Source organism: Podarcis tiliguerta (assembly GCF_965153285.1).
Source record: "Podarcis tiliguerta genome assembly, chromosome: 14".
Classification (NCBI taxonomy): Eukaryota; Metazoa; Chordata; class Lepidosauria; order Squamata; family Lacertidae; genus Podarcis; species Podarcis tiliguerta.
This window is the reverse complement of record NC_139547.1, coordinates 15,875,380-15,897,940: the sequence shown is the minus strand read 5'-3', so window position 1 is coordinate 15,897,940 and position 22,561 is coordinate 15,875,380. Positions and strand designations below refer to the sequence as shown.

Sequence of the window (22,561 nt, the reverse complement as noted above, 5' to 3'; positions counted from 1 at the left end):
TGAAAATGCCATGGGTTCCTAGCAAAACATTAGGCTTTTGTGCTCTGTCTGTTTTACCTTGGGACCTTATTCTCATTTTTTGTGTGTGTTCTGTTTTAATGCAGTAACGAAAGCTGGACAATATTTTAAGTTGGGTAGAATGGTTTTTGTTTTCTAAGTGAGCAAACCGAGCCCTCCTGGGGCAGCTGGGAGGGTTAGATAACGCACAGGGGCAGGTAGAAGTGATGGTTGGTACCCTTCTTAAGGTACGTGTATACTGCAAGCTTCCTCCAAAGAACCCTGGGGCTTTGTCCTTTGAGAAATGTGTGAGGAAGGTGTTTTTCTACTACGCAGAGGAAACCAGAGAGACACAGTGGGATAGAGCAATTAGAGCAGGGGTCAGCAAACTTACCGCGCCTCGGGCTGGTGTCTCCAGTGCCGATCGTGTGGAGGGCGGGGAAGCGCTTGCCCATACATGTGAGCACACGCTATGTCCGGCGCACTTCTCGGTCGGAGGAGCACCAGAAATAGCTTGTGCGCATGTGCACGGGCCTCCTCCGACCCAGACGTGCACCGGAAATAATGCTTGCGCATGTGCACAAGCTATTTCCAGTGCTCCTCTGACCTGGAAGTGGGCAGCAGCACAGCACCGGTAAGAGCGGGCAGCAGGGGTTGCCGCGGGCTGGATAAACGAGTCCCTCGGGCCTTATCCAGCCCCCGGGCCTTAGTTTGGATTTGATATCCCGCTTTATCACTACCCTAAGGAGTCTCAAAGCGGCTAACGTTCTCCTTTCCCTTCCTCCCCCACAACAAACACACTGTGAGGTGAGTGGGGCTGAGAGACGTCAGAGAAGTGTGACTAGCCCAAGGTCACCCAGCAGCTGCATGTGGAGGAGCGAGGAATTGAACCTGGTTCACCAGATTACGAGTCCACCGCTTTTAACCACTACACCACACTGGCTCTCTGGATTAGAGTGTCAAACTAGGGACCCGGGAGACCAAATCACCACTCGGCCTTGAAGCTCACTGGGTGGTCTTGGGGCAGTCACTGGCCTCTCAGCCTAACCTACCTCACAGAGTTGTCAAGTTATTCCAATCCAACAGCTACCCAGTGTTGGAAGACGTTTATATAGATCTCTTGAAAGCTGTTGTGTGTTGTATAAAGTCTATACCAAAATTTCCTGCTTGGTTTCAACTCCATCTGCTCAATACAAGGGACAAAACAAAAGGAGCATAGAATTGTAGAGTTGGAAGGGATCCCAAGGGCCATCTAGTCTAACCCCCTGCAACACAGGGATCACGCCTAAGGAATCCCTGACAGATGGTCATCCAGCTGCTGCTTCAAAACCTCCTATGAAGAAGAGTTGACCACTTTCTGAGGCAGTTTTTTCCACTGTCAAGTAAATCTTACAATCAGAAAGTTCTTCCTAAAGTTTAGCTGGAATCGCCTTCCTGGTAATTTTAATCCACTGCTTCAGGTCCTGCCCTCCGGAGCAGGAGAAAACAAGCTTTCCCCATCTTCCATGTGACAGCTCTTTAGATATTTGAAGATGGCTATCCTTTCACCTCTCAGTCTTCTCTTCTAAACATACCCAACTCCCTCAACTGTTCCTCATAAGGCTTGGTTTCCAGCCACTTTATCATCTTGGCCACCCTCCTCTGCATATGTTTCCCCTTGTCAATATCCTGGATCAGTTGGTAGCGCATAGAGAGCCAGTGTGGTGTAGTGGTTAAGAGTGGTGGACTCGTAATTTGGTGAACCGGGTTCGCATCTCTGCTCCTCCACATGCAGCTGCTGGGTCACCATGGGCTAGTCACACTTCTTTGAAGTCTCTTAGCCCCACTCACCTCACAGAGTGTTTGTTGTGGGGGAGGAAGGGAAAGGAGAATGTTAGCCGCTTTGAGACTCCTTCGGGTAATGATAAAGCGGGATATCAAATCCAAACTCTTCTTCTTCATCTTCATAGACTAGATGACCCTTGTGGTCCCTTCCAACTCTACAGTCCTTAAACTGTGGTGCCCAGAACTAGACACAGTATTCCAGGTGTGGCTTGACCAAGGCAGAAGAGAGCAGGGACGCGGGTGGCACTGTGGTCTAAACCTCTTGGGCTTGCCGATTAGAAGCTTGGTGGTTTGAATCCCCGCAACAAGGTGAGCTCCCGTTCCTCTGTCCCAGCTCCTGCCAACCTAGCAGTTCCAAAGCACACCAGTGCAAGTAGATAAATAGGTACCACTGCGGAGGGAAGGTAAATGCTGTTTCTGTGCTCTCTGGTTTCCGTCACAGTGTTCCGTTGTGCCAGAAGCGGTTTAGTCCTGCTGGCCACATAACCCGGAAAGCTGTCTGTGGGCAAACGCCGGCTCCCTCAGCCTGATAGCGAGATGAGTGCCACAACCCCATAGTCGCCTTTGACTGGACTTAACTGTCCAGGGGCCCTTTACCTTTACCTTACTCCAGGTGCAGCTTGACCAAGGCAGAATAGAGCAGTACTAAAAGATACGACCCTTTTCTGTGCTGAAACAAGGCCTAGGCTGGACACAAGGCATGGCTCATGCTAGGGGCAAGTCAAGGCAAGGTGGTGTTCATGCTGGATGCAGGACAATGTTCTGACTGGATGAAGGTAAGGCGAGGCTCAGGCTTGATGAGCGCAGAGCAGGTTTTAAGGTAGAGCAGTGCTTGTCCTGTACTCTAGGAATCCAGAACTCTGATAGTAAAGGTAAAGGTACCCCTGCCCGTACGGGCCAGTCTTGCCAGACTCTAGGGTTGTGCGCTCATCTCACTCTATAGGCCGGGAGCCAGCGCTGTCCGCAGACACTTCCGGGTCACGTGGCCAGCGTGACAAGCTGCATCTGGCGAGCCAGCGCAGCACACGGAACGCCGTTTACCTTCCCGCTAGTAAGCGGTCCCTATTTATCTACTTGCACCCGGAGGTGCTTTCGAACTGCTAGGTTGGCAGGCGCTGGGACCGAGCGACGGGAGCGCACCCTGCCTCGGGGATTCGAACCGCCGACCATGCGATTGGCAAGTCCTAGGCGCTGAGGCTTTAACCCACAGTGCCACCCGCGTCCCTAGAACTCTGATACAGTGCCACATTCTCAGACCAGAGAGGCTCTGGCCATACAGGCCCATTGGGAAGCAGTGCTTCTGAGGCTGTCCCTGCGTGCCCTTCCTATTCTTGTTCAGAGTCCTCGACTCTTCCTCACCAGCAGAAGAGGAACCTGACTCCTGGTCCCTGACAGATAATTGCATTGTACTGAATTAACAGCTGTCTGGAAAACTTGTTGGGGCTGTCTCAGATCTATTCCTTCTTGTTTCCCCACCCGCCTCTTCCTGCTTTTCAGCAGCTGCAGCTGGAAGGAAGATTGACATCTTAGGATAATGGTGACACAGCGCAAAAAAAAAAACAAAAAACCCAAAACACCTTCTTGTTGTAGCATGCATATATTCATTGAACTGGAATAAGGGATTGAGGTGGCTTGATGGGGCCGAGGCAGAGACACAAATAGAGTTTAGTTTTGGAATTTAAAGGTAAAAGGTAAAGGGACCCCTGACCATTAGGTCCAGTCGCAGCCGACTCTGGGGTTGCGGTGCTCATCTCGCTTTATTGGCCGAGGGAGCCGGCGTACAGCTTCCGGGTGATGTGGCCAGCATGACTAAGCTGCTTCTGGCGAACCAGAGCAGTGCATGGAAATGCTGTTTACCGCATGTCTACTTGCACTTTGACATGCTTTTGAACTGCTAGGTTGGTAGGAGCAGGGACCGAGCAACGGGAGCTCACCCCGTCGCGGGGATTCGAACTGCCGACCTTCTGATCAGCAAGTCCTAGGTTCTGTGGTTTAACCTGCAGTCCCACCCGCGTCCCTTTTTGGAATTTACACACACAAAACCCCCAATTAGTTTCTGGGTTCAGTTCAGCTTGGTACCACGAAACCTTAAGGGACCACCCATCCACCTTATAAACCAGCCCAGACCCTGCAACACAGGCAGGCAGTCCACGAAGCAGTCCGAAGCAAGCTGTGAGAGGGCATCACCCTGAGAGGAGGAGGAGCAGAAGCCACTGCTAATAGCTGGGGCTGCACCTCCCGTCGCCTCTCCACCACCAGCAGTGCCACCACTCCCCACACCATCACACTTCCCCCCCTGCACAGGTGGAGCTGGCCGCACATATCTGTCAACTTTTCCCTTTTCTTGCAAGGAATCCTATTCGGAACAAGGGAATTTCCCTTTAAAAAAGGAGAAAAGTTGACAGCTATGATCTGGTGCCCCTGCTGCTACCTTCTGCCTCTTGCCACTGCTGGGCACCTGGTGGTTGGCTCCCAGCTCTTGCCACTGCCAGGCACTCATTGCTTCTCAGTGCTTTCCACTTCCACAACCCTGGCGGCTGCAGCAGCATGCTCAAGTGGCAACTCCTCTATTTGCTCCTGGGCCACTGCCTTCCTCCCGCTCACCCTCTTCGAGTTCACCTGGGGTAGAGGAGAACAGCAGCAGGATCGAGCAGGAGGGGGCAAGTACGTGGCAGTAGGAAGAGGGGCAGGAGATGGAGATCACAGCCAGGGTTTTTGCCTCTAGTGGCAAAACATCCTGGGCCAGCCCTGGACCCTGCACAAGGGGGGTGTAGGGGGTGGCTACACCAGAATGAATAATTCATATATTAGAAAGTTAAAACGTTTTGCACTCACACCAACTCATTTTTATTTTATTTTATCACAACCCTAAGCATTTATCTGACTCCCAAGAATCCAAGCTATTTTGTTCTTCATTAAATTATCAACACACACAGTTACACCTACACATAAAAATTCATATTACACAAGGTGGGAAGGGGGAAAATGGATTGAGGTAGTAATAAACAGAGACCTACAGCAAGTGATTAAGTGACAAAGACTTTTGGCTCAGAATAGTAAGGGTGATTCATCCTTGGACAGACATTTTGCAAAACATGCAAAAATGGGAATTGCTGGGGGTGGGAATTCTCCACCTCCAGCACCCAAGGGTCCAAGCTGCTGCAGTTTTGGTGTACACCACTGGCTGTCAATGCTGTGAGTTCTGCTTGTGCTCACCAACTGCTTGGAAGAGTGTGGACTGATTCCAGGACCCCAGTTTCCTCAACCAATTATCCTCACTGTCTTAAGTGGACAGCGACAACCATCTTTTTGGAAAGGGCAACTCTCCTATGCTGTAGAGGGGTGTACATCTTGCTGCTGCTGCTGCTTGCCCAGGTTTCCAAGTTGCAATTAAAATTTAAAATATTTACATCTGCCTTGCTGCTCTGTCGTTCTTCCTTGGCCTTCCGGTGTTCCTCTAAATATGGGGTTTTCAAAGGTGCTCCTTACGTGCAGTTTCACACTGAGCAGAGTGCACACTGAGCTTGTCTTGCAAAGCCAAGAATAGCTTGTATCTGGGTTGTTTTGTGGCTGCTCGTGTAAGAGCACACAGCCTGGAAGTTGGGGCAGCCCTCCACAGCAAGTGAGAAAGAAGTCTGTAATATTAATGAGCCCATTTTCCGGCTGAGTGGGAGTACGGAAAGTTACAAAATACTGCTCTTTGTGAATGCTATTACCAGCGCAAAGGGCCAGGGTTAGAAAGCATGACATTTTTTCTTTGGGAAAAGCTGCTGGGAGATGTCTTAAAGGTAAAGGTAAAGGTAAAGGGACCCTTGACCATTAGGTCCAGTCGACTTTGGATTCTGGGGTTGCGGCGCTCAACTTGCTTTATTGGCCGAGGGAGCCGGCGTACAGCTTCCGGTTCATGTGGCCAGCTTGACTAAGCTGCTTCTGGCGAACCAGAGCAGCGCATGGAAACGCCATTTACCTTCCTGCCGGAGTGGTACCTTCCCGCCGGAGCGTTTACCTACTTGCACTTTGACGTGCTTTCGAACTGCTAGGTTGGCAGGAGCAGGGACCAAACAACGGGAGCTCACCCCGTCACAGGGATTCAAACCGCCGACCTTCTGATCGGCAAGTCCTAGGCTCTGTGGTTTAACCCACAGCACCACCCGTGTCCCTGGGAAATGTCTTAAAATCCATCAAAATCCATCGCCCTAATCAATTTCCTTGTCCTTGGGGCTCTTTTAACAAGCCTGATTGTTGAGAGTGTTAGCAATATCCTCCCTGAAAAGAGCTTCGGCATACATATTGTTTGCATCACCTTGAGCCATTAGGGAACATTAAGGGCGAAAATCAAACAGACCCTATTTGTACACAAAATAAGTTCATTCTGCAGCCATAGCAATTCCAAATTGCTGCCCCCTTGATTCCAAGAGCTTTGGTTCAGGTGATCTGGCCAAATTTTGACCATCAACACAGGATTGGGGTTCCCATGCTCCCTCGTTCCCCTTCATGGTTGCAGTTCCTATAGTTTCGTATAACAACCAAATCCAGTAAATTAGGTTTTGCACAAACTATAGCTTGCTTCCAAAGCAGGACTGGAAATCTTATTTAAATGCTGTTTTCCAATACTGCTTTAGGGACAAACTTTGTACAGTGCAAATCAGGAAGCGAAACAGAGTGTAAAGGAGGAAATATGTATTGAAGTGTTTACACATGCACATCATAGTTTGGTGATGATATCTGAATTGGGGTGTGTTGTTTCCTTTATCGTTTTTTACAATAAAAAAAATCTCAAAGCAACTTGACAAAAATAAAATACAACTCATAAAAGCTATTCAAAGGCTGAAAAGAAAAGGGGAAAAAGCAAAATACAGAATACATAAAATGCCCATCTAGCAGTATGTTAATAAGGATCAAGGAGGGAGGATATTAGGTTTATAGCGTGTTACAATCTAAGAGAAAATGTTATGAAAATGCTCTGTCAGTGGCACCTTTGGCAAACTGGCCAAAATGTATAAGAAACTTGTTGGAGATGTAAAAAGGGGAGAGGTTCATATATGCATATGTGGTGGGAATGTGAAAAAATCAGAGAGTTCTGGGACATTTTATATAATGAATTTAAAAAGATACTCAAATTCCCATTCACAAAAAGACCAGAGGCCTTCTTATTAGGGATAATGTCAACTGAAATCAATAAAGAAGTAAGACCACTCTTTATGTAAGCAACATCTGCAGCCAGGATTCTGGTCACAATGAATTGGAAGAGTGAAATTACACCTACAAAGTCAGAATGAATGGCAGGTAAAAATGACAGAATACATCCAATTAGCAATAATGACGGGGAGAGTTAGGATACTCAATGCAGAGGGTGAATAAAGAATGGATAGTATTAAATGAATACTTGAAAAACTACTATGATAGCAAAAATCTCCTGGCAGACCTTGAATGATTCTTGCAATGTATAGATAATAAACTAAAGAATTTTTCTCTGAAGGAAATTAAGGAAACAAAGTACAATAACACGATACTGTGTAAAAAATAGCAAATGAGATTCATTTTTTTGAGAACAATCGGAAGTTTATTTTATCTTTCTTATCTTTCTTCTTTCTTTTCCTTATTCTTTATTCTTCTCTATTTTTTGTTATATTTTTCTTTTTGTACGTGCATAAATTGTAACATGGTAAATTGTTGTGTAAATATGTGTTGAATGTTTAATAAAGATTTATTTTTAAAAAATATTTAGAAAATAATTTTTTTAAAAAAATAAAACAATAAGGGCCAAGCCCATTAATTAACTAATGACTTGGGGAAACAGAAAGGTCTTAGCCTGGTGCCTAAGAACTGCCAAAGATGGCACATCTCCCTGCCTGGAAGAGCATTCTACAGACAGTAGCCACTACTGAAAAGGCTCATTTCCTTTGGCAGTGCAAACCTTTTTCTTTTTATTGGTTCCCACCCCTCACCCCTGAATGCTAATTTCATATGGCCACTTCATTTAAAGTCCTGATATTCAAATACAGGCGACTCCGCATTTATGCTGGGGGTTACACTCTGACCCCTTGCACACATATGTGAAATGAGTGTTAATGGGGAGCAGCCCCAGAAGCCCAGAATGTTAGGATATTTCCGTTCCACCTTAAAAGGGAGCAGGATGTTTGTGTTGTGTCATTGCTTTCGTTTCTCTCTCTCTGCCGGAACTCTGAAGCAGGCAGTCATGTTTTTCTTTGTTCTGATCAACGCAGAAATAAATTTGTAAATAATGCTCTCCTGAGTGCATCTTTCGCTGTGTGCTTTATCTGCTGATAGAGTGTGCACGGCTCTGGAATGTGGCAAGCTATTTCTGGAGCTCGTGTCGCTAATTGCTGATACTGCGTGTCTATGGGAGATCGATGGACGTCCGGAGACGACGTGGAGTCATGATGGACTTTGTCTCCCTGGCAGTATCCCAGATACAGAGAGACCTGAACAGCCTCAACAAAGTCTTACTGTGCCTCTTCCTCATGAGGAGACCCTCCCCGGAACCCGAAGGGGACGTCCTCTTTGGGGAGGGAGGGTCTCAGTGAGCCAGAGACTTGTTGAGGCTGTGCTCAGCAAAGCCCCGCTAAGTCCCTCTACCTATCCGGGTTGCGTGAGCCGGAGGCGCAGTGGACATTTCTGCTAGCAGCTGCTATGTGGGAAAGCACAGCAGCTATTGCTACAGCTTTTCTGCACATCAGCTGTTAGCTGGGAGGCTGAACAAAGCCCTGCTGTGCCTCTGGCTCACATGGAGACCTTCCTAGGAGCCCAAAGAGGACACTCCCTTCAGGCTTCAGGGAGAGTGTCCTTGCAAGCTGGAGACACAGTAGGACTTTGTTCAGCCTCTTCAGGCCTCCCCTCCCCCAACGTCTGGGTTTCTGGGGCTGTTTGTATGCACAGTCACATGTGAATTAAATGTGCCTAAATTGGGGGGCAGGGAATGCCCGTATATATTTCTGAAGGGTGGGTAATGTGTATATGGCTGATGCTGATTTTTTTAAAAAAAGTTTTATTATCTGGTTGAAATTCGTAACCTTATATTTTTTTGTGTTACTTTCTCTAGGAAATAGAGGATCTTCGGAAACAGGGTGAAATCATACCAGAGTTGATGACAGAATGTGAAACAGTATCTGAGAAATTGCAGGTATGAATGGTTATTCTTATTCAGTATGTATTTTCAGTTTTAAAAGGAAAATTATACTCCACTTAAGACCTATAGCCAGAATGTTTATGTTGGAGAAACTGAAGCGTATGATTCATGCTGGATGATGATGGCTCAGGTAGAGAAGTGAAGGTTGGAAAAACGATTCCCTCTTAACTTTCACCCAGTTTTCCCTCTTGCTCCTCTACTCCTCTGGGGTCATGTCAGGATAATGCTGTTTGCTTGCTTGCTTGCTTGCTTGCTTGCTTGCTTGCTTGGAGGGCCAAGCAGTAAGGAAGTAGCCACAGCGTTTTCCCTTCCATTCATGAATGCAAGTTACTGTAGTGCAGGTATAATCATAACACAGATGGAAAATATGAAGGCACCTTAACTGCTCAGGCCAACAGCATAATAATGGCTTAGTGCAATGGTGTCTTCGCAGGACCTGTCAAGGAATGAGGGCTCTAGTAGGAGGAAGAAGTGGACTCCCTGATCACAGGTCTCTAAAAGTCACCCTGAGAACAAACTCAAAGCAGCCTAAGGGAACTGGGGAATAACTGCAGAACAACCAAATCATAAATTCAGGCTTCCATTTATTTAATTGCATTAGTGTGCAATGGGGTAGAATACCACCTCCATGCTTTGTGTTCCTTATCTCCATAAAATAAAAGAGCTGGAGAAATGGGCGTAGCTAGGATTTATTTGGGAGGGAGGGAGGCTTTATGTTAGGTGCGGCAGAACCGAGTAATCTGTGATGCAATTGGTCAGTTAAATATTTTGATTTATTTACTTTATTTACTTAGGGGGCAGCTGCCCCCCTGCACTCCTCTGGCTACACCCATGGCTGGAGACATGTTTTTCAATAAAAGCAGTATGTTCAGGGAGGGGCCTGGATTACTCAAGGGATGAGAGAGCCTTCGGTGCTAAAGTCCTAGTTGCTATCAGTGGCGTAGCGTGGGGGGTGCAGGGGGGGCCGGCCGCACCGGGCGCAACATTTGGGGGTTAGGGTTAGGGTGCGCAAATCCACAGGTTAGGGGGCGCAAATCCACGGGTTAGGGAGCGCAAATTACTTGCCTTGCCCCGGGTGCTGACAACCCATGCTACGCCACTGGTTGCTAACCTGTGCTGCTGGCACTCCACTGACTTACCAGTCTTCCGCCTTGGAAGCTCAAGCCTGCAGAAGGTGTACCCTGTTTCGCAATTTAGGAACAGCTTCATCTGTTAATCTTTCATCTCCACCCATGCATCATGAGTTTGTTGAGGAGAGGCAACATGGGACTCTATCCTCTGGGGCAAAGCATTTCAAGTACAGTGGTACCTCGGGTTACATACGCTTCAGGTTACATATTCCTCAGGTTACAGACTCCGCTAACCCAGAAACAGTACCTTGGGTTAAGAACTTTGCTTCAGGATGAGAACGAAAATCGTGCTCCGGTGGCGTGGCAGCAGCTGGAGGCCCCATTAGCTAAAGTGGTGCTTCAGGTTAAGAACAGTTTCAGGTTAAGAACGGACCTGCAGAACAAATTTAATACTTACCCCGAGGTACCACTGTACAGGCTTATATTGATGATGTAAACTCCATTGCTAGGGAACTTAAAGATGATTATTATTATTATTATTATTATTATTATTATTACTATTATTCTAGCTGTCTTCCTACGCATTCAGCCAGGGAGACTCCAGATATTTCTTTTTCTTATTTTTTTTTTAAATGACATTGAGTTCCAGAACGAAACAATATCAGTTCCCAGGCGCTGTTTTGTCAGGTTGTATTTGTGGACGGGTGAGCCCAGGACCCAAACCAACTTCAGATAATGTTTAGAACAAATTCTGAAGCACTAGCGATGGCAGTAATATATGCAGAGCAGGGCACATAAATTCCAGCCAAAAGCTGCCCAAAGTGACCTCATTCAAGGCAAAGCATCTCTTCCACCTCCTTCTGTGAAGCAGTCAGATTAAAAGAATAGCCTTTCCCCTGACAGAGTTTGCTTGCAGGTAGGTTTGCAGTGGACACAATAAATAAGAGATGCAGCGATGGGGCAGGTATGGGGACGGCCTTTGCTCTTTTTGTTATTGTTGAGACTTTAATGTAACTTCTTTTTTTTTTTTTAAGGCTGCTGAGAAAAGGAATAAAGACCTGGAAGAGAAAGTCAGAGCTCTAAGGACAGAGGTGGAAGAGAGCAAACACAGACAAAACAACCTTAAGACTGAGTTACAGACTTTTTTAGACGTGCTAGATGGAAAGATTGATGAATTGCATGACTTCCGGCAAGGACTATCTAAACTGGGAGTTGATAACTAGGGAATAGCAACATATATCTTTTTGTAAACTAACATTTGGTGGGTGTGCATTTTAATCCTAAATGTCTGTTCCACAAAAAAAACACCAGAGTATTCTTCTTGTTTGCAATGTGATTTGTACATAGAATTTAAAAATTTAATGGTTCTCTCCCCCACTACCCATTCTTCCTTTTCTTTCTCTCTTTCCAAAAATTGTTGTTGACTTTTCTTTTTTAAGGTAGAGCTTTGTTTATCTTGCTGCTTCTGGACTTGGAGGGTTTGTGAACAGGTGGGGGAGGGTTCTTGCCTCAGGAAAATGGAACTAGACCTACCTTAAAATGAATATGCATTAGTTGTTGCAGGGAAATTTCTATCTTAAGGGCTGCTGCAACCATAAAAACAGGAAGCGAGCCTTTTCCTAATCTTGATTATCAAGCCCTTGCAGTTTTATTTGTGTGTGTGTGTGTAACAGACCACAGTGAAGATGAGAGGAGATGCTTGCAATTTGTCCATGGGCTTGAAAAAGAGAAGTGCACTTGGGAGCAGCCATTGGCAGGTAGAGAAATATTCTTTTAGTAGATGCTCATGGCCTTAGGATCAAATTGTGAAGCCTCATTTGAAGAATTCAGTGGTGGCTTTTTAAAAAAATAATTAAAAAAATACCCACGAGGCCTTTTCATACAGAATTTGCCATGTTCAACAATGTGCATTTGAAATCGGTGTAGAAATTGCAATGTGTTCAGGTGTGGCCCTTTGCACTCCTGGTAGAATGGACGTGGAGGTAGTTACCCAAAGTTGGTTGGCGGTTTCCAAGCCTTTGAGGGTGTTTAGAAATGCAGATGTTGTACATTAAGCCATCTGAATGCCGGGGAAAAGGGGACTCTTCCTAGGATTCAGGGTCAGTTCACTCCCGGAGCAAAGGAACCTCTGGCCCAGGAGTCAAATGCCTCTCCAGCTGTTCCTTGGAAGTTCTCCAACGCCACATCCCTCGCTGGTCCTGCTTTGTACAAGTGTTTTTGCCTGGCTGGAATTTGCCCTTGAACTCTGGCGATGCCTTTTGCTTCTCCGGATGGAGAACAGAGCAGGCTGTGTGAGCGTGCATAGGAACTAACCTGTTACACAGAGGTAATATTTACATTCTTTGCTCCTTCCACTGGCATGTGGCTCTTGGGCTGGAACAGGTTTCTCATCCCTGATGTAAGCAGTTGGCCTTACAAGTTGCTATCCCTACACTGGCTGGCAGCACCATTTTTACATTCAGGATACAGGTATTTGTTTTAAAACTATTCACCCAGAGAAACCTCAGACGTTGGTTGCAACAAAGACTTTAAACCAGGGGTCAGCAAACGTTTTCAGCAGGGGGCCGGTCCACTGTCCCTCAGATCTTGTGGGGGGCCGGACTATATTTTGAAGAAGAAGAAAAATGAACGGATTCCTATGCCCCACAAATAACCCAGAGATGCATTTTAAATAAAAGGGCACATTCTTCTCATGTAAAAAACACACTGATTCCCAGACCGTCCACGGGCCGGATTTAGAAGGCGATTGGGCCGGATCTGGTCCCCGGGCCTTAGTTTGCCTACCCATGCTTTAAACAATCTTAAGGATTTAAAGAGCCTGTTTGAATAAAAGTATCAGTGACATGGAAATAAAGGTGGAAGCAAGAAAAAGGAGCAGGTAAATTATCAATAAACGGTTCTGAATTTCTCAGTTGTTGCCCAAAGTCTGGGCAACGAGAAAATGTGTTTAATTGGTGCTATACTGGCTATGAGGTTGGTGCTTGATGTAAAGATGTTAGATGCAGCAGCAAACAGTCACAAATTGGAGGGGAGGGCAATGGAAGAGTTGTTGCAGACAGTGGCACTGGTTGCAACTGGGTTTTAGAATTAAGTCTCCATCCAAGAGTTCAGGGGGTGTCTTCAAACTAAGCATCAAGACACATGGCCACCTAAAAAGGAACATCCTGGGACATCAACCTACCTTGAAGGTTTCTGCTCTGTCCCCAAAGACCTGCTCTTTAATTCCAGATGAATCAAGGCTGGTGGTGGTCACAGCTGGGATGAAACGAGAAAGTCATTTTCACATGCTCCAAAACACTCCCGTTAGCGCCTTCAGCTTCTTTCAGGTCTGAGCCCTGGAATTACAAAAACCGGGTCCTGGGGCAGAGTCGTATCTCAAACTAAGCTCTGTATGAACCTTCCCAATCTTGTTGGGCCTTCTACATGTTTGGGGCTACATCTTCCAACACCCTAGCTGTGCCAGCTGGGGCGGATGGGAGTTGTCTAAAACTTCTAGAGGGCACTGGGGAAGACTGCTGACACAAATGTCTGTCAGCTACTGAGACTGTATCACACTGGAAAACACTTCTTAGTCGTGCCCGTTATGGATCTTAGTACTGGCAGTTACCTGAACTCACCTCCTTTGCCTGCTATGCAGATGTGAGGAAGCTCAAAGGTGCGCTGCCTAACAGTGAGCTGCCTCCTCTTCCATTTTTCTGTCCTGTGTGTTAAGCGCCTGCGGTGCCCAACTGCTTTTAGAACTGCAGGAGGGAGTTCAACTCATCATTCGCAGCGCTCTCTCCTTTTGTGTCTGCCATTGCATGGGTGTGCGATTCAATTTTCTCTGCTCTTAATAGAAAAAGCCACCTTCTTATTGAAAAAGCGTTGGACATAAAGCTCTCATTTTGGACTGTGTGACTCTCCCGTTTCCTCGTAAGGTGCAAAGTATGAAGAGGGCAGTTTGCAACAGCTTCTTAGCTGATGAAACCTGATCCACTGCCGAAACAGTTAGCTATTCTCTTCTGATATATATGCATATCTATATTGCAGTGTGCCATGGGGTTTTATGGTGGTGACGGACAGTGGCGTAGCGTGGGGGTGCAGGGGGGGCCGGCCGCACCGGGTGCAACATCGGGGGGGGGGCGCTCGCACTCGCAGTGCTAAAATCCACGGGTTAGGGGGCGCAAATTACTTGCCTTGCCCCGGGTGCTGACAACCCACGCTACGCCACTGGTGACGGAGTCCGTGATTGCTTGAGATTTTGCCTAATGTCGTGGCGGATGGTGGGCAGCGGAGAGAGGAGTCTGGCTGCCATTGGGTGGGCTACTCAGATTCTAGAGAGGCAGGGTTAGCAGATGGGCCTAGGAAAAGAGATTCAGAGTAGTGAGTGGTCCACAGAGGAAAGCGAGGCACAAGGACCTGAATGCACAAGCAGAGTTAACAAAACAGATCTGAAATAGCAAGCCAAGCATTTGTTTGCACCCAAAGCACACAGCTCTCCTTAATTTTTGCTTCCTTTGGCTCCTGAGAGCAAAGCCCTCTGCTCACCAGCAAACCTTTCCCACTGAACTCCTTGGAACCAAATTACCTGCCCCCTCGCCCACCCCATGCCTCTAATCTGATTTCTCGCTGCTTGGAGCCCACGCCTAACCCACTTTCCCCTTCTTCCACAATTCACAGGCTCCTGATCCAAGATCACAAGTATTATCTGTGCAGGTGCCGCCGGTGAAGGGCTGGATTCAGAGCTGCTCTTTCAGGTCAGAGCCAGGTGACTTAGGTGTGTTAGGCTGAGCTGAAGCCATGATGAGGAGCATGTGGGCAGCACAGGTCAAGGCCAACAGGGTGACAGGACTGGCCTTCTGTGTTATGTCCTCTTCTTTGGCAATTAAAACACGGAGGCAGTTCTTGAGAGCCAGTGTGGTGTAGTGGTTAAGAGCGGTAGTCTCGTAATCTGGGGAACCGGGTTCGCTTCCCCACTCCTTGACATGCAGCTGCTGGGTGACCTTGGGCCAGTCACACTTCTCTGAAGACTCTCAGCCCCACTCACCTCACAGAGTGTTTGTTGTGGGGGAGGAAAGGAAAGGAGAATGTTAGCCGCTTTGAGACTCCTTAAAGGGAGTGAAAGGCGGGATATCAAATCCAAACTCCTCCTCTTCTTCTTCTTCTTCTTTGCCAGGAGCAAAGTCTTTGACATTTTAGAACTGAAAACAGGCTTCTATAAAACCTACAGCTGCCATAAATGACACCAAGGCTGCCTTGTATTTTATTTTATTTTTTTACAAAAATCATTTAAAGGCCTGTGTTTTTACACCCCAGCCCCTTCCTTAGTCTACCATCTGCTGCACTGGTTTTGTGTAGTGGTGAGCTGGCCAGGAGAGATGGCACATTTGTTGTGCTATTAAGTTGGCTACCTCTGTCTTCCCAGAAAGTGGGGCTGTCCTAGCAGTAGTCAGAAGATTTCAAGATGTTGATCATAGATATTTTCTCCTCTTTTTGAAGTGACTACAAACCAGATCATTTGGGATCAAGTGGGGCTTAGAACCATTGCTCATTGGTAGAGGGCATGCAATGATTTCAACTTCAGTGCCCAGCATTTGCACTTAAAAAGGGTCAAGCAGCAGGTTATGGTAACAACCACTCTCCCCTAGGGAACCTGGAGAATTGTCAGTTGCATTCAGTCAGTCACTATTGGCTAAATGAACAAATACAGTATTCTGATATAATAAGGCTGCATCTTCCTTTACCCCGAATCTGGTTCCTAAAGCAATTTGGGGGAGCCTCAGGTGCTGCTGCCATATCTTATTCAATGCTTGCTCCCAGTTTAAAAAATGGCAAAAAGGGTCCATACTAGCATTGTGTTTCCCTGAGGACTTTGCATGGCATGCCTGGAGATGGGTAAGAAATTTGATTCACTTCATATTTGAATGTGAATGAAGCTACATAATTTGCACTGTCCAAATACATAAATTGAAACACAGTCATCTTTTGGAACGTACGCATTTCTGAATTTTGCAATGCTCTTCTACAGCCAAGTAATGGCCAGGGTAAAAGTGAAAATAATGATATTTGGGGAAATTGCTTTGCCAAAATGTGCATTTTATGGGAAACTGCATACAAGTATATGTACATATTGAGAGAAATTTGCACTAAAATGCTGGTGAACTTTCATGAGGAAGTGCATTTCTCAAACTGATGTGGAGAACTGGACTTAAGACTGGATAAACAAGAAATTCAGAGTTACCAAAATTCGGAGGAACCTAGTCATGCCTCAGCAGATTTATTTGCATAACTGAATGGATTTCTAACCAGACTTTCAGGGTGCATTGCCCTCACAAGATAGTTTGCAGAATAAATTTAAAGTGCATAAAGTGAGCATAATAACCAATGGTCAACAAATACAATACAATTGGCATTGCAATATCATGAATTTAAAATCAACAACAAACTTTTCCCAAGCACAGCATAAACAAAGGCAGACTGGAATCAAAATGCCCAAGAGCTGCTTTCACGCATAGCATTACTTCATGCGTTGCACGGTACCAGTTAGTTCCATTTGGACCACCACCAGTGTGGCTAAGCAAGGGCCCATTTGCTTCAGCAACATGGAGCCCAGATCAAAGGTAGTAGAGAAGAAGATGTCAAAGCATCCCCACAGTTGGACCTGGTGTGGACCATCCAAGCCTATGAGACATCTGGAGCCTGAATGCTGAAGACACCCAGCACTAAAAGGTAAAGGGACCCCTGACCATTAGGTCCAGTCGCAGATGACTCTGGGGTTGCTGCGCTCATCTCACTGTTTACCTTCCCATGGGAGCGGTACCTATTTATCTACTGGCCGAGGGAGCCGGCATACAGCTTCCGGGTCATGTGTCCAGCATGACTAAGCCGCTTCTGGTGAACCAGAGCAGCGCACGGAATTCCTGTTTACCTTCCCGCTGGAGTGGTACCTGTTTATCTACTTGGACATGCTTTTGAACTGCTAGGTTGGCAGGAGCAGGGACCGAGCAACGGGAGCTCACCCCATCGCGGGGATTCGAACCGCCAACCTTCTAATCAGCAAGTCCTAGGCTCTGTGGTTTAACCCACAGCACCACCCACATCCACCCAGCACTAACAGTCTTCAAAACCACACCTAAGACCACCCGGGTTAGATAAGCTAGGGAGATTGTTGGGGAGCATGTTATACCCACAAAATACTCATTCTGTTCTTGCTACCTTATCCTAAATTACAAGCCCCCAAACCTGCTATATCTGGCAACCTGGTCAGAAAAATGAAACTTTTGACAGTTCTCTCATCCAGGATTAACCCCTCGGTGGCTGTCAATTTTCCATTTAATGATCTGGCACTCCAAAGCACCATCTTCAGACCGGGGGTGGGGGGTGGGCTAGCAATTTTGAAGAAGTTATTGTCTGAAATACTGTATGCTATGTTCAGTAGTAATAAGATACCTTGAGTCAAAAAGGGTTCAAGAACGCTGGGGTTGTATCCAAGGCTTGCCTTGCTCAACGTAGACCGACTGAAATTAATAGACATGACTAACTTAGGTTCATTCATTTCAGTGGGTTTACTCTGAGTAGGCCTTAGTTGGCCACAACCCTCTGCAAATATGCTTGATATAAATATGTATACTGTATTCTGTTGGTGGAAGAAGTGTTGAATGGAGTTTGTAGAATGGCTAGCCAGTATGACATTTTACTGTGATAAAATGAAGAGGTAGAAATTAACTTTTAAAATATCAAGGTGCCTATATATGCATATAAAGTTTATATGCATATTTGTAAACGATTGATTGATTACTAGATTGCTTCTTTCTATTGCTTTGGCTTCTTATACCCCTGGTCTTAAGGACGCTGAGCCAGTCTGTAGGTAAATCACATGGTTCTTTGGACTGTACCATTTCACATAAGGGTGTGCGTGTGTGTGAAGGCTGCTTTTACTATGGGAAAGGACTCAAATGGGGATAGTCGCGCCAGCTGTGGTTTTGAAACGGAACTACCCCCAAAGCTCTTTACTATGTGTTTCATCTGTACCTGTAGATTATTCTAAATACCTGGATGCAACTTTCCATTGATTCCAGTGGTGCTTTCACAAAAGTGTGCTTGGGATCATAACCTGAGGGCTGCTTCATGTAAATTGCTGGACTGGGGCAAAAGACTAATTTCTGGGATCTGTTAGTAACCCACTCTAATGATGACAACCTTACCACTTTGTGAAAATCATGCAGACACACCCCTCTTTTAAGGGATGAAAATATATCTTGTGGGAAACCGGTGCACAATGACAAGTTCAGTTTGCAATAATCATTATTTACTCATTTATATGCTGCTTACAAGCCAACATGGCTTCTAAGTGGAGTATGTAGCCATCTGCAGTTGTGTAACTTGTTACAGTGCAACCAGAGTAGCTGGATGGATGTGTGCCGATGACTTGAGATCACTGTTGGCATTTATATATGTAGCTCTTCCTGAGGTGTTCAATGTGCTTCATGTAATATCATCAGAGTAATACTTGCAACAACTTTGGGAGGGAGGTTGGTATTGCTTTCCACCTATTGTAGAAGAAGGAGAGGTAAAGGTAAAGGGACCCCTGACCATTTGGTTCAGTCGTGACCGACTCTGGGGTTGCGGCACTCATCTCGCTTTACTGGCCAAGGGAGCTGGCATACAGCTTCCGGGTCATGTGGCCAGCATGACTAAGCTGCTTCTGGCGAACCAGAGCAGCGCACGGAAACACTGTTTACCTTCCCATGGGAGCGGTACCTATTTATCTACTTGCACTTTGACGTGCTTTCGAACTGCTAGCTTGGCAGGAGCAGGGACCGAGCAACGGGAGCTCACCCCTTTGCGGGGATTCGAACCGCCAACCTTCTGATCGGCAAGTCCTAGGCTCTGTGGTTTAACCCAGCTGCATTTAAATCCAAGGGTGCTTCTGCAACCATAGCTCATGCTTTGTGACAAAGCTTTGACACTGGCACTGTACAGTACACAGCATAGATGTGGCCACTTGGCCTTTGTAGCATTTGGAAGCATTGATAGCAAGTTTGTATCAGGTGCCATAATTGAATGGATTTGTCCCAGTGTGGCAGGACTGGATACCTTAACTGGGCTTTTGCACTGCATACAGACAGGGCCAGCTCCATCTTTGGGGAGCTGTCCCATGGGCCCTGAAGCCTTTGCCTTGGAGATTCACAGCCGCCATCTTGGATTTCTGACAATGCCACAGAAGTTGAGTCATTTAACGGCATTGTGGGGAGAACTGGCTGCCATCACAAATAGCGAAACTCCCAGGGACAAATTATCCTAGCAGGTCTCAAAAAGCTCTTTGCTTGAGACTTTGGAAGGCTGCTGGTCTGAGTGAGCATCATATGCTTCAACTTTTCAAATTTTGGTTTGACTCTTGTAGTGGCAACAAGTAGTGGGTTGGCACATTTTGGATTCCTGTAGTGATTCTGGGCTATTGAAGCTGTTATCACCTTAAATGGATCAGGAATGTGAGGCCATGATTCTAAGCACAATTCCTTACAAGTACCGTATTTTTCACTCTATAAGACACACCAGACCACAACACGCACCTAGTTTTTGGAGGAAAACAAGAAAAAAAATATTCTGAATCTCAGAAGCCAGAACAGCAAGAGGGGTCACTGCACAGTGAAAGCAGGAATCCCTCTTGCTGTTCTGGCTTCTGGGATAGCTGCGCAGCCTGCATTCGCTCCATAAGACGCATACACATTTCCCCTTACTTTTTAGGAGGGAAAAAGTGAGTCTTATAGAGCAAAAAATATCGTATATTTCATTTTAACGTAATGGCCATGATCCAATACAGTTCTGGGCACATTTTAGCCCCCTGAGTTTGACTTATTATGGCTGATAGCACACAAGACTGCCCCCATGGCACTTAGGAAACATGGTGTGAGTTATTAAAATGTTTTGAGTTAAAATGTATCTGGGCAATTAAGGGAATTAACTTGTGTTTTCTGTTTTCTAATACCGGCTAGCAATAATTTTATTTTAGCCATATGCCAACCAAGATGAAATATTGTCCCCCTAAAAAGGTACAAACGGATATCCTAAGTCTTGCACAATTGTCTTCAATTTGATGTGTGTGTGTGTGTGGCAGAGAGAGGGGGAGGTCAGTTGACAATACTAGAAAAAAGCATTTTGAATTTATTATGCTACAGATTGTGATACATTCTGAAATTGAACGTTGATGTACAGAGCACTTTTAAGAACTGAAATATATTCTTCCCTTCTAGTTCACAAATACGAGAGTATTTTAGTGCGATATTGCTATACCAAATGTTCTAAAAGTAAGGTGAGCCTTTAGTACTTTGCAATATGTTCTCATGGTTCCAAGTAAGGTTTAGTAAAAGATGAATTAACTGATTATAAGAGTGTGGGGAAATATTGCAGTGATTAAACTGTATATTTTTATCCAGATATAAAATATGATTAATCAACCTGAAGATATTATTGTAGGTTGATTGGTGTGAAATTATCTTTTACCTTGTCTGCTGTGAACAAGTCCCCCCCCCCTCCATGTCACTGAATATTCAGCAAACATAGATATGTGGAATCTCTTCTGGTAGCAGTAAATGATGGTTTTATATATATATATATATTTGGAAAAGCAAAACATTTTTCTTTTATGAATTTTCTGTAATTTTTATCTGATTTTATTGTATTATAGAGTCATTTATGTCATATATTTAAGTTTTAAAAAAAACCACAAACTTCTGTCCTGACTTGATAAACTTCCGGTTTTCTGAATTACACTTTCTTGTTGCTTTGTGTTCTACTTGGGAGAGGTCCCTCTGCCTTTCAAATAAAAGTCAACCTGGATATGAATGTATGCAGAGCACTTTAATTAAGCAAGACCACTGCTGTTGATCCCCCAGTGTGCTGTTTGAAATAAACAGCGCCTTCGGGAAAAAGAGCAACACAGGTGTGTGTGTGTATGGGTGTGTGGGTGGGTGTGTGGGTGTGTTTGGCATAGATTTTGAGTGGGTAAAATGTTATGGGAAGGGAAGTGGCCCCAATGTGGATTAAAACCCTGTTTGGTGGATATTTCAGGGGATGGGGAGACAGTGATCAGTTCTAAGCACGCTTTTAAAAATGGGTGGCATGCCACATGTGATTTAATCCCGCCTGAACATAGCAACAGTCCGGTATCCCCAGCCCTAATTTGCCACTTCCCTTGCCATAGTTGTGTAGCGGTTTGACTTCACCCCCGGAGGCGCAGTGCATTGTCTCTCGAGACAGACAGATGCTAGCAACAGACGCCACTCTATTCCCCCCCCCCCACATTTTATTTATTTGCATTTCAAATACAATTCAAAATTGTAATGTCTTCTATTTCTTTCAAAGATACAGTCATACCTCATGTTACATCCGCTTCATGTTACGTTCTTTCAGGTTACGTCCCGCGGCGACCCGGAAGTACCAGAAAGGGTTACTTCTGGGTTTCGCCACTCGCACATGTGCAGAATCACAAAATGACGTCACGCGCATGCGCAGAAGTGACGAATCGCAACCTGCGCGTGTGCAGACACGCCGCTGCGGGTTGCGCTCTTTTCATGTTGCGAACGGGCCTCCGGAACGGATCCCGTTCGCAACCAGAGGTACCTCTGTACAAACATTAGTGGACTTCCCTTCCTCTCCTTCCATGGCTCCTTTTATAATCCACCCCCCCTTGCATCTTCTTAGTTTTCCAATCCTTACTCTTTTATTCTCCTTATCTCTTGTTCTTACTTACACTGCTGAAGTTACTAGCATCCTGCTTATCATAGTTTTTCATCTAATATCTCTCTCTCTCTCTCTCTCTCTCTCTCTCTCTCTCTCTCTCTCTCTCTGTTATCCAGTCCACCTTAAACCATTTTTCATCTTGATTTCTTATTCTACTGGCCATTCCTGCTAATTCCACATATTCCAACATTTTAACATGCCACTCTTCTTTCATTGCTCCTGCATCTGTTTTCCATTTTTTGCACTGGTAGCATCCTTGCAGCCGTAGTCACATACATGAATAGGTTATTCTGATTTTTTTGCGGGGGGGGGGGGGGGTCTGATGTTATTATATCCAGGAGGAAAGCTTCTGGGTTGGGGGGAAAATGTTCTTTTAAACTTTTTTTTAAAGTTCATTATATATTATTTCCCAATAACCTTTAAGTACGCTGGAAGACCATCACATGTGGAAGAATGACCCTTCGACCTCTTTACACTTCCAACATTTACCTGTCTCTGATTTAAACATCTTTGCTGGTCTGTTGGTGTTAAATACCACTTATGGATCATCTTCAAGTAGTTTTCCTTTAGTGTATAACATGCAACGAACTTCAAACCACTTTTCTGTTAAGTTGTGGGTGAACATATCAGATAACACAGCGTTTCTTCAGACAGCTCTTGTTTATTCACAGGCCAGAACAGAACTGAACTGAAGGGTTCAGCCAACCTGCTTATACAGAGCTCCACTACAAAAGCAACAGTAACAACTTTCGGTAACTATCCAATCACTGAATGTCACTTTCAATTCCTTATTTGCATG

At 45.5% G+C, this 22,561-nt stretch overlaps 1 protein-coding gene and 1 long non-coding RNA gene across 2 annotated transcripts in view; one reads left to right on the top strand and one right to left on the bottom strand.

Moving 5' to 3' along the window:
- Positions 1 to 11,928, top strand: part of HOMER2 (homer scaffold protein 2) — an 85,434-nt gene extending 73,506 nt beyond the window's left edge. Inside the window, exons 8-9 of the mRNA XM_083412209.1 lie at positions 8,885 to 8,965; positions 11,076 to 11,928. Coding sequence (XP_083268335.1) covers positions 8,885 to 8,965; positions 11,076 to 11,264 — 270 coding nt within the window. The 3' untranslated portion in view covers positions 11,265 to 11,928. The remainder of the gene's footprint in view (positions 1 to 8,884; positions 8,966 to 11,075) is intronic.
- Positions 11,929 to 17,814: 5,886 nt separating this feature from the next.
- LOC310663883 lies at positions 17,815 to 22,055 on the bottom strand. The gene is made up of 2 exons (XR_014504627.1): positions 19,821 to 22,055; positions 17,815 to 19,562 (listed from the first exon to the last, which is right to left on the bottom strand). It is a non-coding gene; the product is annotated as an uncharacterized lncRNA (long non-coding RNA).
- Between the last annotated feature and the right edge of the window lie 506 nt (positions 22,056 to 22,561).